Here is a 19,172-nt window from a genome sequence, read left to right on the forward strand (position 1 = left end):
AGAATCTGAGAAATTTCAAGTGTCTGGAATGCATGATCAAAAAACGTGGTGATTTTCACTTTACATGCTATGGCCTCTATTCTTTCTAGCTCATAAATCCTATCCCTTTTATTGGCTCATTTCCTATTTTTATAAGCATATTTTGGACTCTGGCATGCTTAGCCAGATAAGCAGCCTTAATTATTTACTCTTACAGTTCAGTTCAAATTAGTTAACTTTGAGGTGATATTCTGGTAACTTCTAAAGGAAAATCTAGTCTACTCTCCCTGCTCCCACAAAAGGATATTGCCCGCCTAAGTATGCCCTTAATTGGTTTTCTTTACCTTTGGGATGATCCTTTTCTCCTCTGTAGCAATGATCTATGATCATTTACATACCAACCCAATGTCTTATGTCTTTCAGTCCACATTTTTAAAGAAGCTTTATTCCTAAGTGGCTTCTTTTAACAACTAATGAGCAGGAAGAGTTCCAAATGCAGTTCCTTTTGTTGATGAAGAAATCCACTCTTCACTTTTAGTCTATTTTCTCTTGCCAAAATCACCTCCAGAAGCCCTGTGATTGGAAGCCTTTAAAATGCCCCCTAATGATCCTTACCCTCCTGATATTCATATCTTTGTGCAATGATTTCACCTTGAGTGTGGGTTCGACTTATTGATTCATTTGTAATGAATGGAATACAGCAGAAGCATTGGGATGTGTCTTCTGAGATTACATTGCAAAAAGACTGTGGCTTCTGTCTTAGCACCTTCTCTCTCTCATTCTCACTCACTTGCTTGCCCTGAGGGAAGTCAGCTGACACACTGAGCTGTTCTATGGAGAGGTCCATGTGGCAAGGAACTGAGGGAAGCCTCTGGCCAAATACATCCTGCCAACAACCATATAAGTAAGCCTGAAAGCCAATCCCATCCTAGTTGAGCCTCTAGATGAGACTGCAGCCCAGTGGACACCCTGACACCAATCTCATGAGAGAACTTGAGCCTCTAAACCAGAGACACGCAGCTAAGCCATGCTCAGATTCCTGACCCACAGAAGCTATGAGATAATAAATGTTTGTTGTTTGAAGCTGCTAAACTTGGGGATAATTTGTCACATAGCAATAGATAATTTATATCGGCTCTTCAGGCAAATGTTCTAGCTTTCAGTCTATGCTGTTTTTATGATAAATTCTGTTTAGATCATTCTTTCCTTTGGATATTAATTTAATTACTCATGCAAAGTTTTCTTTAAATTTTTTTTTGAGAGCAGGAAGTGGCAGTTGTCAGTCTTATTCATAATTATATCATCAGTACCTACCTAACATGTGCCTGGCACCCAGATAGATGCTGTTATGGGGTATGGAAGTTTGTCAACTCCAAATCTCATGTTGAAATGTAATCCTCAATGTTGGAGGTGGGGCCTAGGTGGGAGGTGCTTGAATCACGGCAGCAGATCCCACATGAATTGCTTAGCACCATCCCCTTGCTGATGAATGAGTTCTTGCTGGGTTAGTTCACAAAAGAATGTGGCACCTCCACCCACCTCTCTGTCACCACGTGATGCACTGGGCTTCTCTTTCACCTTCTGCCATGATTGCAAGCTTCCTAAGGTCCTAACCAGAAACAGAGGCAGGCACTATGCTTCCTGTTCAGCCTGCAGAACCATGAGCCAACTAAACCTCTTTTCTTTATAAATTATCCAGTCTCACATATTCCTTTAGAGTAAGGCAAGAACAGAGTAACATAGATGCTAATATACATTTACTGAATTTGACCCTTCTGTCTTTTTCTACCTCTCCTAGTTTATAATTTACTCCTCATTTTCTATATTGCCATTTCTTTAGTGAATGAATAGTTAGGAAACCTGCTAGTCTAGGTGGCCTTGACCTTTCTGTCTTTTACCCTGCTTCCCTCCTCTAGAGATTCACTACTGCTGTCGCATTTGAGGCAAATCAGCATCACGTCTCTCTTTCTCAGGGTTTCTTCAGTGGAGCTAAGTCCATGTGTGCTCTTCCACCTTACTCCTGCCTGAACTGGGGGTGCGGCTTCCTTCACTGGGGGGACTGTGCTGCTATGTAACAACAAGAGACACTTCATCATCTTTTTGTCTTAATTATAATACTAAAAGAAAATTGAGTCCCTGGAGATGTTAACTAAGTCTGTAGTCACTGTGAAATACAGAAGCAGAATAATAAGAACTAGGTTTCCCAAAAGAGGAAACATCATATCATAGAGATTCGAATTTGAATCTTAGCTCCACCAAGCTGTCTGACCTTATGGAAATTATTCAGCCTTCTTCAGTCTCTTCCTCATTTGTAACTTGTAAATAATTTCTACTTATAGAGTTGTTTTAGGCATTATTCTTGATCTAGTATTCTGTCTATTCCATATTTTATTTTAAATTTATAACTTCGTTGTAATAGGTTGACTTCATGATTACATAATTACAATGATGATGTAAACTTTCTATTTTGACTGATAATTTAAATATAGCAAGACCATGGCATATTTAATTGTTAATAATCGATACTGCTATTAGCGCTTTCCTTTTATGACTCTATTGATGTCAATCAAACCAACAAAAATATTACTTCTCACCAACATTCAGAATCTTCCTCCATTTGCCTTTATTTGCTATACTGTCATCAAAGGGATCAAATATTGTAATGTGATATGATATTGGTGATTAGAGAACAGATGAATTGTTTCACTACTTCTAAACTCTTCAATAGTTCAGACATAATACTTTGAAAAATGTTTTCAAATCAAAATAAGTCTACTGCAGTTTGAATGAAAAACATCACTGAAATAATCATGCATACATAAGAAAGAAAACTGATGCATGCCTATTACCTTATAAGTTTACATTGATAGGAAGGTAAAAACCTATGGTAAAATTGTATTTAAAAGACAGTCTAATTTTGTTTTTAAGTATGCAGAAAGTGCTCTAAAAGTTTATTTGCCAAAGATTTAACATTAAAACAAATAAGATATAAACATATAAAAATTCCTAGTCTTAGAGGCTTAAAATAGTTATTTGCAAGAAAGAACTGGGTGCCGAGAAAACTTTTAGAGATTATGTAGTTTAAGGGAAAGCCAGGTCTGGAGAGGCTAAGTGACTGCCTAAAGTTAAGGACAGAGCACCAGGATGTGACTTAGGTCAGACTAACATTCCAGGGCTCTTTCCAGGAAACTAAGCTGCCTTTCACGTTTTTGTTTGTTTGTTGAAAGAACATGTGCTCTTTGATTAATTGCAAAGGTACCACTATCTGCTTCCTACCTCTTCCTGGGACTTGTTAAATTGCTCTATCAGTTGTGTTTGAGCCAGCATTACTCTTTTCAGTTCATCTGACTTCTGTTTCATTTCCTTCCTCAAGTCTTCTGAAACTGAATCATTACTGTCAATTTCCTTCTTCAAGCGAGATTCAAATTCTGCAACCAAATTTTTAAGATTTTCAATTTCTTTTTCCTTTGACTCAGATTCTTCAGTGTACCGAATATGGGATTCGTAAAGTTTTTCTCTAAGAGCGGTCACTTCCTGTCTTAGATCTCTTGTAGCGCCTGTGATTAAGTCAGATATCTGTAAGATAAATCTCATATTAGTTTGTAGGCGATAGTTTCTAGGTAACCACAGAATTCTTACGGTTTTTAAGAGGTTTATTCTCATTAATCAGTGTACTCACTTGATCAGATGAAAACAAACCCATGACATGCAGGCCTTCAAGATTTTCTTTTTAAAAGACTAAAACATTTATTTTTCTACTTAAAACAGTATCACATTAATCACTTGGGAATTTTTGGAAATATATAAATTTCTGTGACTATATTAAGCTACAAAGGATAGGACAACTCTTTTTTTTGAGACAGGGTCTTGCTCTGTTGCTAAGGCTGGAGCGCAGTGGTGCAGAGGTGTAATCATGGCTCTCAGCAGCCTTGACCTCCTGGGCTCAAACGATCCTCCCAATTCAGCCTCTCCAGTAGCTGGATCACAGACTTATGCCACCAGGCCTGGTAATTTTTTATTTTTTGTAGAGATGGTGTCTCTCTATGTTGCCAAGGCTGTTCTTAAACTCCTGGGCTCAAGCAATCCTCCTGCCTCAGCCTCCCAAAGTGCTGGGATTACAGGTGTGAGCCACTGTGCCCAGCCTCAGTTAAAGTCTTGACAAATAGATCAGGGGCCTGTCTGGACCTAACTAGGTTGGCTTTGGGATCTCAAAATGCCTGATTTTTGGGGAATGCAAGGAGGAGAGCACTAAAGTTATACTTTACCCTAAGTATACCAATAAATTTTTCTTTGACATAATTTTTTTTCTTTTTTGTAAATAATGGCGGGAGGAACTCCAGATACTATGCCTTCCAGAATAGTACTGCCCAACAGAGCTTTCTGTGGTGGTAGAAATATTCTATGTTATCCAATATGGTAGTCACTAGGCGCATGTGGCTACTGACAGTGCTGGTAAATGTTTAACAACTGACTCTCAAAAAAAGGAAAAAAAGCAATATTTGTATCTAATTTCCATGGTGTAAGTACTCTAACCATAGCTCTCAAAAAAGAGTATTGACTATTGAGCACCTGAAATACGACTAATGTGACCAAAGAACTGAATTTAAATTGTATTTAATTTTAATTAATTTAATGGAAACTTTCATAGCCACAGGTGACCTGAATATTCTGAAAATGTACTGCTTCTCAAGGTGGTACTTCTAGATAAATGAATGAGAGAATAACTTGGAGAAGCTTTTCCTCATAGCATGAAAGTCTTTAGAAAGGAAAAGACCTCTTGTTTTCTTTCTCCTTAAAAAACAAAACAACAAAACAAGAGCTGCTTCTAATGGAACATATCCTTATTACTTATGCTCAATTATTGTCATGTTATAAATATTAGCACAACAAGAAACTAGCCCACTAAGAATCTGGAAAACATTCACAGACCAAGGTTCCAAGGACTTTGTGAACTATTACATAAAAAGAGTTGTGTATCCAAAATTTGTTTCAAATGTTAAATTTACAGAAAGAATAACTTGTGTGAGAAGTCTCTTCACCATAGTTCATAATTTTATAAATTAATATTCTATTATCTTCAATTAATCCAGGAGGGAAGAAGGTCACTGTCAGGTCTGTACAGTGGTTTCCATCACCCAGAGGAGAGCTGACATTGAAATAAAGCAAGTTATCCTTGGGAGAAGAGGTTCACATAACCACAAATATGTTTTTATTTTTTAAAAGGCAGTCAACATTTAAAGATCAGGAGGTTTCACTTACAAAATGTGGATTTATGACTTCTTTTGAGAAACTGTAACATCTGGCAAGTTCCAGCTTACCTGTCTGCGTTCTCCTGCTGATGGGATCCTGAACCACCCAGGGCTGCAACAGCAGTCACAGAGTGAGAGGAGGAAGAAAAGGGGAGACTCAGTGGAGCCTGGGGCATCAGAAGCCAGGAAGCAAGAGGTGAGAACCCTCTAGGGGAGGCAGAACCTTGGGGGAGCCAAGGCTGTAAGCTTGTAGCACATGCTCCATTGCCCCAGTAGGATTTCACTTACAAAACTCAAGTTCAAAGATAAAAATCACTACAAATTTTTTTTCTTTTAGAAAAGGGGGTCTCACTCTGTTGCCCAATCTAAAGTACAGTGGTGTGATCATAGCTCACAGAGGCCTTGAACTCCTGGGTTCAAGTGAACCTCATGTATTAGCCTCCCAAGTAGCCTGGGTATTAACTGGTATGAACATACTACAGGTATGAACCATCACACTAGGCTAATTAAATCTTTTTTTTTTTTTTTTTTTTAATAGAGACGGACTCTTGCTATGTTGTCCAGGCTGGTCTTGAATGCCTGGCCTCAAGTGATCCTCTTGCCTGGGCCTCTCAAAGTGCTAGGATTATAGGCATGAGCCACTATGCCCAGTTAGCTTATTAAGAATTTCAAGGTATACCTGCAGAGCATTACATCCAAAGCATGAGACCTTTCTGAGTGTGGGACCATGTGCTATTGCACTGGTTGTACACATGTAGCTGGTGCTGCCTGTTGTTCACAATGGACTACTGAAATGGATGTACCATATCTCCTGTACACAAATGTAGAAGCCATTAGGTCTTGTCTGATGCTTAATTAACACAGACTCTTTATGCATGTATTCCAAATGTTATTTCCACACTAGGTCTTGATTAATACCCATATGCACATACACACTCTACACTCAAGTCCTATAAAAACAGGAAAACTTTAACAAAACCTTTAGTATTTAGAACATACTGCTTAAGAAATTTAGGGAGATGTGATTACATTTTTAAAATATTTCTCTTCATTCAGAAATGTTGAGAATGAAAAACATCTGCAATGAAAGGGTACATGCTTTAGTTGTTGAGAAAATTTTAATTATGTAAAATACCTCATTATCTTTTGATGTTGGATATTTGAGGTGTTGAAATATCTAGCCATACTAATTTTTAGTCATATAATTTATGATGTTTAAAAAATAAGTTTATTCCAGTAGAAAAAATCCATACATAGCTAGATTACATGCTTGTATAACTTATCTCAGTTATCCATTCTGGAGAATTAGCCAAACCATCTTACCTGCCTGGCTAAAACCAAGACACAGTGACCATGAGTGAAAGCTACTGGAATCATAAATACTGTAGTGTTTTAAGGCGAAATATACAACATCTGCAGTTTCAAATCTGTTAAATAATGATGAACGTCATAATTACAGACCTTCATTTGTAGTTCCTCTTGTTCTTTCTTATACTTTTGGATTATATCTTGGTGTTTTTCTTTTTCAATATCAAGTTGCAGTTTTGTTTCTTCCTTAAAGAGAAGAGCTTGCTCTTCAAATTCAACCAAGTGTTGGGCCCTTTCCTTGGCAAGTTCTGCTTCAATCTAGAAATGGCATTTAAAACACATGTAAAACCATTTTACCTTAAAATAAGTACATTAAGCTTATTTTCAAACTCTAAGTTTTAAAATGTTCTGACATTAAATTTTTAATTAAACTATTTTTAAAATTCTAAAAAATTATGTGACTTAAAACTTGGGCCAGAAAAACTGACCTTGTGCCAAATATTCCACCACCTTCTAAGACCTGAAAAATTAGTAGAGGAGTTAGAACTATACGACAGTTTTCAGAAATACTAAAAGCTTAGTTACTTGCTCATTTATACTGTGAACTCAGTCCTTGCCAGCAACTCAGAAAATTAAAGTTTTGTTTTTAAGCAGATTTTGAGGGCTTTAGACTAAGTTCTGCTTAAAACTCAGAGGGAATACAAAGTACAAATGTTGATTTTTCAAGTGGCCCTTTCTTGATGGAGGTCATAGAAAGTTTTGGAGTCACGGATTGTCATTTTAATGTGACTAAAGTGGGAAGGATGATTAAAGGAAAAGAGTCAGTAATGCCCATACAGATGGTCTCCAACTTACAATGGTTTGACTTCTGATTTTTTGACTTTATAATGGTGAGAAAGCAATATGCATTTTCAGTAGAGACTATACTTCAAATTTTGAATTCTGATCTTTTCCTGGGCTGTTGATACACAGTATGATACTCTCTTGGGATGTTAGGCAGTGTCAGTGGGCTGCAGCTCCCAGTCAGCCATATGCTCATGAGGGCAAACAACTGATACTGTACAGTGTATGTACTGTGTTGCCAGTATTTTTTAGATATTGTGTTTTCACATTCCATCATGTCTACAGAGTACCCATTTTTGACTTACAATACCTTCAATTTATGATGGGTTTATCAGGATGTAACTCCACTGAAAGGTGAAGAGCATCTGTATCCATACTTTGACTCAGATAGCATCATAATGCTAGAAGGGACCTTAGAAATCCCCTAATTCAATCTCTCACGTTTCCATGAATTGTGGAAAGAATAAGCAAGAAATCTGGATGCAGATGAAGTTGAGTTTAAATCCTGGCTCTTAATCCTGGCTCTGCTACTTGCTAACTGAGTGATCTTAAGTTTGTGACTGTAACCCTTCCTGGTAGGGTTATAACTAGTTCCCTTAGGGGTTGTTATGAGGATTAAAGGAGGCACAGCTTCTGTGTAAAGCTCTAACATGAGTAGGAATTTAATAGTCAGTGAAGAGTACTTCCACACTCTGATCCTTCAGTCTCTACTACTGACTCCATACTAAATGACTGACTGCTGGGTACCTCACACCTCCAGAAACTATAACTCACTCCTTCCCCAGAAGGCATTTCCATTTTCAGACAGCACTAAGCATTAGGCAGTTTTTCCTGTAGTTGAGCCAACATCTCTCTCCATGTGGTTTTTAACCATTGGTTTTGGCTCTGCCTACTGAAACAGGAAAGAGAACAAATCTATGAGTACTGGAGTAATTTACTCCTGGGAGTTCATCTAGAGAGACTGGAGAAGGCAATCCCAGTGACAGGCTGGCTCTGGGCTTACACTGTGCCAGGATTATAAACTCTAAGAAAGGGCAAAACCAGGTAAATCGGGAGAAAAACTCACAACTGATTGTGACTGTGTGATTTAGGCCACCAAGACAAGGAAAGAGATCAACCTAAATTTCTCAAGGGAACAATGAAATCAGGGTTCAAGGACACAAATTTTGCTAAGAAAGTTAAAGGAAGTCCTTTACATTAAATAAAATACTAGATGGAAGACTAGCCCCAGTGTGGGGTCAATTGGTTTTATTGTACTGGGTATAAGATTGAGCATCTGCCGTAAGGGAAAGTAATTATGTTTATACAGTATTGGATTTTAGCCCTTTCAAAATAAACTTCTGGATTGTTTGGGATAATAGGCTACTGATGATCTTTTAGCAACATTACAGAATTACAGAATTACTCGGATGGGCTGCTCTCAGACTGCTGAAGACAAAGGAAGTCTCAGGGGCACTCAGAAAAAAAGAAGACATTCTTTTGAATTTCAGGTACGTAAATCCACTTTGCCTCCTGGTAGCCATTTAGATAATTCACAGGTGCCTCCAACGAATTGTATGACCCAGAAATCTTGTAACTACACTCCTCCCATAGCCTGTTTCTCCCCCTTATTTCAGGACACAGCTCTACCATTCATCTAGTTACTCAAGTCAGTAACTGGAACATCATCTTTCACACCTCTCTCCTTTACCCTCCCCACCCAATCCAACACAAAATCCTGTTCATTTTACCTTCAAAAGATGCTTTGCATCCATTTCTCTATGTCTCAACTTTCATCAGCACTTCCCGATCACCTAGTTCTGGCCACCATCACTTCCTGACCGGCCTCACTTTCATTCCTGCTTTGCTCCAACCCATGCTACGACACACAGCACAGTATTCTTTACAAAGTATAAATTAGGTTTTTTAAATTCCTTCTTTGTGGTTTCTCAAGGCATTAATATATCAAAACTCCTCTATATGAGCTTTTACAGGGCCACTACTAGCCCATATGACACCTTTGTGTAAACTGACAAAGCACCCCTTCCTTAGATGAAAACAGTCTCATGCCAGGCATAGGACTTGATGAGCAGAGTACAGGCTAGATTCCAGCTCCCTTTGCTGCCTTGGCCTGGTGCAGGCTGCAACTTAAACACTGTATATGGTGGCAGTCCTGGATTCCTCCAGTCTGGCTGCCACTACTTTTCTCATTTGATCACTGTGCTTTGACCACACTGGCATAGATACGTCAAGAATATATGAAAAGAGAAACCAAATGTAAAACATTTGGAAAAATTGGAAGGCATAATATTAATATAAAAGTCAATAATCAATAACATTCAATTATTAATTATTAATAAATAATAGTCACATAGTTCTTAATAATTATTAATAGTAATCAATAATAAGTGAATAATATAAGCATTAATCATTCATAAGATGCTCTGAGACTATTAATAAAAAAGCAACAAGCTATTTTGAGAAGCTCAAGAAAAATGTGTATTGAGGTGCTAAGATATCAAGTATTTTTAAAAATCTTGTGTGGTTAATTAGTAGAGTTCAATAGCTATTTTAGGACAAAACGACATCTTTCCAAATATGAATTGATTGCTCAAATTAAGACAGTGAGAATATATGCAAACTTGGTGGAACAAGACAAAAATTAGATGACAGAAGGACTTTAGAAGAACTTTTAAAAAAAGTTTTCAAAAATTATTATGGAGATGAGGTCAATTAGAAAATCAGCAGGGTTCCTTTGATGAAGTTGAAACGAAGTATTCAGGGAAGAAAAGGTGATGGCTGATGGCTTGAATGAGTTGAATGTTTTGTTTTACCTGAGTTAGAAAGCAAGATCTTCTTGCCCCTGAACTATTCCTTGAACTACTGTAGGTAAAGAGACAAAACAAGGAAGGAATAAATATACGGACAGTGGGAAAGAACAAGCACTGTAGACAAAAGGGAGAAGAATGATTGACTATTGCTAGCTTGATTTTTAATTTGCACAGTCTGAGAAGGAGAAGCAAAGTGATGAGCTTCACATGGGATTTCAAACATTTAGGAAAGCTGCAATGGGATGCTAAGAGCCATCTGAATGTGTTGACGAGTTAGCACAGAGAAATGAGATTACTGGTTCCTTCATGATCTGATTAGTTTGAACAAAATGATGAGCCCATAAACACAATGATTTGCTTAAGGGGTGTATTATTTGCCTTTGAGTAGGTGCATTCATGCCAACTTGCCATGTTTTTATTTTTAAATGTTGATATGAGCTGATAATTTAAAATATTTTAGATGACAGGAGTGATGTTTGAGCAAAATGAATAAATTTGTTGATGGCGTACATATAAAGCATGAACCACTTTGTACAATAACTAGTAGTAATTTTGATAAGGAGAAAATTATGATTTCTAAAAAAGCAGGAGTGACATTAACTTAAGATTCACACAAAGTAAAATCAATTATTACCTTTGTACACATCCTAGGTTTTAATTATTTTTGTTTTTTATTTATCTATATCCTCTTCTAGCTCAAACTCCATCTCCTCGGTGAAGGCCTCCAGATGACTCCAGAGCATTCAGAGCATTGTTTTTAAATTTCTTTTGTATTTGTTGTTAAAATGCATAATTAGTATTTTATAAATACCAATATGCAAAATACTGCCTTTTCACTATTTTCCAAGTGAGATATTTGTGGCTGACTTTGTTATTATCATTTTCTTATTGAACATGGAGCCAAACACCATGTTTGACCATTTATTACTCAATGATACCTTTAAAACCAATGGGAATTTTAGTTGCCAAAGTAGGAATCAAATAATTTGCTTATGTTTGATATGCATATATAATTTTTAAAGATATATCTCCTAAAGTAAATTATTATACTATTTTACAAAAAAAATACTGATTGCAAATTATTACAATACGTCAGATTATTTCTGAAATAGCTACTGAATAAATAATAAAAGCAGATGATTATTCAAAACAGAATTTGCAGTTGAAAAATGAATGCTAAGGAATCAGAATATGTAGGCTGCAGGTCAAATCCTGTCAAGAACTGTGTGAACTTAGGATGGAAGGAGAGAATGTTCACTGAGTAAATGAATACAAGCTAGGGTGGTATGGTATAGGACACTTTCTATATATTAACTCTTTTAATTCTTACAACAACTCTGAGAATAACATATAATAATAGAAGTATTACTCCCATTGTCTAGATTAAGAAATAGGCTCAGAGAAGTGAGTGACTTCACCAAGATCATAGAGCAACTACAAGGTGGAAAGGATATGTATACTTAGGTGTTGCTGGTGAACTCTATAGCTCAGTGTGTTTAGTTTTTTTTTCATGTAACCTGTCCCCTCCACCCCTACATCTATACAGCATAGTGGGCTCAGGGAATGGACTTGGTATTTATTTAGTTTCAAAATATTTGAGGATTGTCCAGATCTGCTAATGATTTCTAATTTTATTTCATTATGGTCAGAGAAAATACTTGTCGTGAATCCTTTTAAACTTATTGAGACTTATTTATAAGCCAAAATATGTCGATTTTGGTAAAAGGTCATGTGCACTTGAGAAAAATGTGTATTCCGCTGTCAAATTGAGAATTCCATACATATCATTTAGGTCAAGTTTGTTAACAATATTGTTCAATGTATCTGTTAATAAATTTATACCATTTTCCATTGTATAAATCCTTACTCTCTGGCTATTTTTCTATCAATTATTGAGAAAAGGAATTGATATCTTAGGCTCTAATTAGTGAATTTATTTCTCCTTACAGTTCTATCAGTTTTTGCTTCATGTATTTGTAAGCTCTGTTATTAGGTGAATGAACATTTAGGGTTATTATGTCCTCCTGGTGAACTGACCCCTTTGTCATTATTAAATACCTTTCTTTAATCCTAGCAAAATATTAAGTATTCTGATTTCTTTGCTCTGAAATCTACTTTGCCTGATAGTAATATAGCTACTCCAGCATTCTTTTTTTTTTGAGACGGAGTCTTGCTCTGTCGCCCAGGTTGGAGTGCAGTGGCACCATCTCTGCTCACTTCACCTCCTGGGTTCACGCCATTCTCCTGCCTCAGCCTCCTGAGTAGCTGGGACTACTGGCACCCGCCACCACACCCAGCTAATTTTTTTTTTTTTTTTTTTTTTGTATTTTTGGTAGAGATGGGGTTTCACTGTGTTAGCAAGGATGGTCTCGATCTCCTGACCTCGTGATCCACCCGCCTCAGCCTCCGAAAGTGCTGGGATTACAGGCGTGAGCCACCGCGCCTGGCCTCCAGCTTTCTTTTGATTTGTGTTTCCATTTTTTTACTTTTAATCTATGGTGTCTTTATAGTAAAGTGCATTTCTTGAGAGCTTATTTAGAAGTTCTAGCAGGGGAGGAGCACAGCTACTCATATACCCTTTACAGAAGAATGGTCCCCCTCTATCAAGAAAGGTCATCCTCTTCCACCAGAACACGTGCAGCTTCAAGAAGGTCACATGTAAAGCAGTAAGGGAGGATGGGGATACCTGCTTAGTCAGCCAGATCAGCCAGATCAACCCTGGCAATCAACAGGGTGTGATAGATGTCACAGTCAGATCTTCCTCACATCCTAAAGTACATTTCTTATAGGCAACATATAGTAAGGTGTTGCATTTTTTATCCAAGATAAACACCTCTGCCTTTTTAATAGAATATTTAGACCAGAGCTTAGCCAACTATGGCCTACAGACTAAATTCAGCTATGCCCATTCATTTGCATATTGTCTATGGTTTCTTTTATATGTTATAATGGCAGGGTTGAATGGTTGTGACAGAGACTGTATGTCATACAAAACCAAAAATATTAACTAATTGGTCCTTTATAGAAAAAGTTTGCTGATCTCTGGTTTAGATCATTTCCATTTAATGTGATTATTGATATAATTAGCTTTAAATCTACTATCTTGCTATGTTTTCCATTTGGCCCATCTCATATTTTTTCTCTTTCCCTTATTTTCTTGTCTTCTTTAGGACTGGTATTTAAAATTCAATTTTGTCTCCTTTATTGGATTATTATCTATAATTTTAGGGTTTGGAGAATATGTCTTTAACTCAATACAGTCTACTTTCTAATGATATTATCACTACACATATTGTATAAAAATCTCACAGTAATAATATATTTCCACTTCTATCCTCTCAGCCATTGTGTTATTATTGTCATATATTTTGCTTCTATGTTATAAATCTCATCAATTATATTTTTAAAAATTTAAATAATGAAAAAAGACCCATATCTTTACCCACAGTGTTACCATTTCTGGTTTTCTATGTTCCCCTGTGTAGATCCATATTTCCATCTGGTATAGCTTTCCTTCTGACTAAAGGACTTCTTTTAACATTTTTTATAGTGTGGGTCTATTGGTAATACATTTTTTCAGTGCTTTTTGAAGGAAAGATTTTTTCACTTCGTATGAATTCTAGGTTGACAGCTTTCCTCACTGCCCCCCTAACCTTCTTTTAGTACTTTCAATCCTACTTTTTTTGCTTGCATTGTTTCTGATTAAAAAAAAAATCTGCTGTCTTCTTTCCTCTCTATATAATGTCTTTAAAAAATCCAGTTGCTTTAAAATATTTCTTTTTATTACTGTTTTGGACAACTGGATTATAATTTCCCTTGGTGCACTTGGTTTCTTGTGCCTGAGGCTTATTGAGCTTCTTAAAACTATGGGTGTTTAGTTTTCATTAAATCTGTAAAACTTTCAGTCATTATTTCTTCCTTTTTTTTTTTTTTTGGTTCCCTCTTCTGTCTCTTGTCCTTCAGGAATTTCAATTACAGATATATTGGGCCTCTTGAATCTGTCTCATGGCTCACTGATATTCTTTTTGAGTTGTTTGTTTGTTTTTGTTTTGGAGTCTATCTTGTTTTATTTAAAAAGATTTTCTATTGCTGCATCTTCAAGTTCACTAAAGTTTTCTTCTGGAATGTCTATTCTGCCATCAGTCCAATCCAGTGTACTTTTAATTTCAGATAATCTAGTTTTCGTCTCTCAAAATTCAGTAACTGGTCTTTTTTTATCTTCCATTTACTTAACATGGTCAATTTTTTCTTTAGCTTTTGGGTATATGGAATACAGTTATCATATTTGTTTTAATGTTTTTTCTGCTAATTCTCACTTCTGCGTTAGTTTTTATTTACTGATATTTCTTTTCATTCTGGGTCAGTTTTTATTTACTGATATTTCTTTTCATTTTGAGCCCTATTTTCTTGTATGTTTCCATGGATGGCAATTGTTCACTATATGCCAGACATTGTTAACTTACTTTGTTTGGTGCTAGATATTTTTGTATTCCTATGAATATTCTTGAGCTCTGTCCTAGGATGCAGTTGTTTCTTGAAATCAGCTTGATTATTTTAGGTCTGCCTTTTAAAATGTATTAGGCAGAATCAAATCAGCATTTCATCTAGGCCTAATTTTTCTCAACTTGTGATGCAAGACCCTTTTCAGCACTCTACCCAAGGCCTTATAAATTACAGGTTTTCCAGTCTGGCTGATGGAAATGCAAATCACTGGCAATGTGTGAGTATTCAATACTCTCTCTGACTCGGTCTGTCCCTGGCTTTGTGTGCTTTTCCCACATGTACACTTTGATCATAAACATATGCAAGGGGGGACTCTTTGTAGATCTCCAGTGTTCTTCCTTTGTGCAGCTCTCTCTCCTGTGAACACTATCCGTGAACTTTAGCCACCATGATCTCCCAGGACTCTGCAAGGTTTCCTCAACTCAAAGAATCTGACAGGCTCAAACTGGATTCCAACTCCCTGCACCATGACCTGAAATGTCTTTCAGGACACTAAGTTATAGCAATCACAGGGCTCACCTTGTTTGTCTTCTGTTTCCAGGAATCGCTGTCTTTCATTGCCAGATGTCCAATGTCTTGAAACCATTGTTTTCTATCTTTTCCTCACTGTTTTATTTGTTTTAGGTAGGAGGGTAAATTTGGTCCCTGTCACTCCATCTTGGCCAAATGCAGAAATATGGAACTTTGTATTTAGATACATGGAAATTGATTCTCAGCTCATTTCCTGCCTTTATAGCTTTAGTAAATTACTCAACTTCTCTAAGTCTTTTTTGTAATGTGCAAAATGGAAATAATAATGTCATAATAATGAAAATTACATTATTAATAGAGACAAATTTTGTTATCTAGATTAGTGGTTTATGAGATGATCTCTGCTGGCCACTCCCGACCCAAAATTTTCAGATTTTATTAATTCAATTTCTAAAACTGCATTTTAAAAAATATTAAAATTAAAGCATGTCCTCAATATTCCTCTGATCTATGTTTATTACACATAAATTAAAATTGATATTTTATAAATAACATCTGTGTCACATTTTGTATGTCAGAAATTATCCCTTTTAATTTTAATAATAGCATACTAAAATACATTAGGAATTATTAGGTCATTTGGTTCTTCAATTTTGAAAACTAATTTGAGATTTTTTTTTTTTGCCTTCCTTCAAAATTGAAAATTGACTATTTCTTGAAGTAAACTTTTCTCACCTGCATTTTCACTCTCAATCTAGTTGCTTCTGTTAATAAATAAGGTTTTTGTTTGTTTAACTACTGGTTTCTCAAAAGCTCTATGTACTATTTTAAATGAGGTCATTAGTGCAATTCTAAAATGTTCTTAAGTGTGATGTCTTGATGATAATCTAAGAAAATATTTGCTTAGAATTTGTTTATTGCACTAAAAAGTGATAGTGATTAAATAATGTAAGTTGATTATGTAAGCAGTGTGGCTATAGGATTTTTTAATTACAAAATTTTAACTAAATAGTAACAACATTGTACATTTAAAACCAATTTTAAAGGTTCAGCATGCACATTAATTTGCTTTCTTCAAGTAGTAATACTTAAATAAAGATCCATGACAATTAGTAAATATGTAGTTATTGAAAAATGTGCCATCCTTGTTACATAGCAACTATTGATCTTATTATGTGCTTTTTACATACTCTAAAATAATTAAGCACAGACACAAATTGCTATCTACTTTTTTGCATGTTAAAACCATTTAATCTATGAAGTTTATTTTAATACGTGTATTATATATTTGTAAAAAGAACATTTCATTCTTTGGCAAAGGCACAGTGACCCAAGAAAGAGACGACAATGTCATATTAATGATTCTCCTTTCTCATGAGAAGACTTTTAGATAACTTTTTATTCATAGTCTCAATAGCTAACATAGCCAAGGCATAATTATTAGTCCTTTACTTTCCTGGTCTGGATCTTGATTTACTGCTAGCTAAATTATAACATTTATTAACAAGAAGTCATGTCCTTTCAACCAAATGAAATGTCCATTTATACTATAGAAAATTATACATGCCAAAATACCTCTGCAATATAATTAATTCATTAGAAAGATATCATGGTCCTAGCAAGAACTTATAGAATATTATCTAGAATTATTTTTACCACCAAATTAACATAAATGCTTTTATATGTCAGATGCTAACACTAACTTGTTCTACTCTGTTAGCACCTCAAGACAGGGTACACTGAACAGAAGTACTAGAGGGGATCATAAACAGAGACTTTTTCTCCAGCAAAATGTATCTGAAAACCCCTAGTGGGGTATGAATATGGAGATGGGAAATTTCTACAAAAGCAAAAGCAGGAAAGTTTACTCCATCATATTAAGAGAAGGAGCTCAGGAGTTTGAGAAGCGGAATGACTCTGAATCTCTATCCACATTAATTCCATTAGTAAAATTTCTGAGTCAAAACATGGGAAGTTTACAATATCTCGGTACATATTGACAAACTGCTTTCCAAAGAGGTTGCTTTAATTTCTAGTCCCTTAAAGAGTAGGTATGAGAGACGATCTCACTAGATCTTAACCACAGTGTTAAACTATTCTATCAGTTGGATGGATAAACAATCTTTCATTGTTCTAATTTGAATATTTTGGATTATACAAAATAGGGCTGATAATCTTCTTTTTCAATTTTTACACATAGATTGGTAAGAATAGGGAAAGTGAATAAGTGCAGACCTGTTAGTTGAATACCCTGAGGCTAATTAAAATAAGAAAGAATTAAAGAAGATAGGCCTCAGAGAAGAAGGAAAAGAAAAGGCTTATGCTACAAAATAAAACAAAATAAGAATGAGACACAAATAGCAACATTAGTCCATATTCTCCAATTTTGTTTTGGTCCATGTGGTACTATTGTTACAGTGATCATTTTTACTATATCCTGACTGTGTACCCTGATGGAGAAGGGAAGGGGTACTTATTTTTAGAGGGCTACTGTTGGCTGAGTATGGCCAACTGTTTGAAGACTGGAAATGAAAGCGACAAATTTAAAATTGTCCTGAGCCAGCAAGAATACCTAAAGGGTTTCAGTATGCTGGATGGTAGAGTGAGGGATTCCTAGTAGAGATGTTAGTTTGAAGGAGGCCACTGCTTGTTGCTGAGGCTACAAGTTATGGGGTTCAATCCCCAAGGAGAAGAATCTGATAAAACCCAAACAAGTTGTCGGGACTTCAGTCAAACAATCTGAATTTTGGCAACCAGCTCCATTTCTAGAGGAAAATTTAAGGCATAATAAGAAAACTAAGGCAGAAGGCCAGTGCTAGGCATAGATACCAGTCATGGAAGAGAGTAAGTTGGGAATGCTTTGGGTCAGTGTGTAGAATATGGCCCAGGGATCAATCAAGGAGTACTGGAAGTTTATGGCAGAAAGATGACTGCTTTTAACTCAATGACTAGAGCTGTGGATGACCTGAGAAGGTACGGACTAACAATTTTTAAAATATTACTTTTATTATTTAAAATTATGAAAGTAATACCTATTCATTGTTGAAACTTTGAAAACTACAAAAAAGACCAAAGACCAAAGACCAAAACCAATGCAGCTTTTTTTCTACTCCAACAGCAAACATTTCTCTGTAAATACTAGCAAGCTAAATGCTTATTCATTTTACTTTGTCAGGGTATATATGTCAAAAGTCCAAAACCAAATAATTCTAAGTCATTTTCCATTCTTTCATCTTCTTATAGGAGAAGAAGAGAAGTTGTAAGAATTATTTCCCTGGTTTTAAGAATATGATCAAATGTAGATTGTGACAGTTGATGAGGAAATAAGAAAATATTTAAAAGCAAAAAGATATGCTTTTGCATGAGAACCAAGAGCTATCTTACAAGATTCCAAAATGTGTTATCATTGTTAATTTTTCATTATGTTGTCTAATATTTTGGAAAAGACACATTCCATAAGCATGTCTGGTCTAGGAAATTCCAGAAGGAATCAAAAGTGTGCATAGAAGCAAATAAAGCTATCTGGAAGAGTCTTCTGACAAATGGTCAGAATTTTTAAAAAGCAAATAGGTTGCATGCTGATGAAAGCCACGCTACCATTACCTTCTCCTTCCAGTTATCATCACTCAGCAGCTTCTGTCTAAGGGTTTCTTGCAGCTGCTCGATGCTTTTCTGATGTGAAATCAGCATCAATTCCCTGAAAATCATAAACCCGACAAATAAGTCAATACTTACCCCTAACACAATTCCTAAGTTGTAGTTCCTGGGTCAGAAGATATTACTTCAAAACTTAGTCTGTTTATTTTCTTTAGCAGTATATATGCTGCTACTACATATCATTTTAACTATTAACAGCAATTTACAAGTGCTGCATATATGGTATTTTTTCCAGGCTTAATTTTTGCTTAATAAGTAGTAAGATATCATTTTGACAATAAACACTAACAACATATGCAGAGTCACAAATACAATAAAATGCCTTCTGGCTGTTCATGTGTGCAAAAAATAA

At 35.7% G+C, this 19,172-nt stretch overlaps 1 protein-coding gene across 6 annotated transcripts in view; it reads right to left on the reverse strand.

Annotated features, from left to right (window-relative positions):
* LEKR1 (leucine, glutamate and lysine rich 1) overlaps positions 1 to 19,172 on the reverse strand; it is a 226,432-nt gene that overhangs the window by 16,205 nt on the left and 191,055 nt on the right. For all 6 annotated transcript variants that reach the window (XM_031663631.1, XM_031663630.1, XM_031663627.1 and 3 more), the window contains 3 exons: positions 18,767 to 18,860; positions 6,690 to 6,854; positions 3,256 to 3,555 (listed from right to left, as the gene is read on the reverse strand). In XM_031663631.1, coding sequence (XP_031519491.1) covers positions 3,256 to 3,555; positions 6,690 to 6,854; positions 18,767 to 18,860 — 559 coding nt within the window. The remainder of the gene's footprint in view (positions 1 to 3,255; positions 3,556 to 6,689; positions 6,855 to 18,766; positions 18,861 to 19,172) is intronic.

Source organism: Papio anubis, chromosome 2 (genome assembly GCF_008728515.1).
Source record: "Papio anubis isolate 15944 chromosome 2, Panubis1.0, whole genome shotgun sequence".
NCBI classification, from domain to species: Eukaryota; Metazoa; Chordata; class Mammalia; order Primates; family Cercopithecidae; genus Papio; species Papio anubis.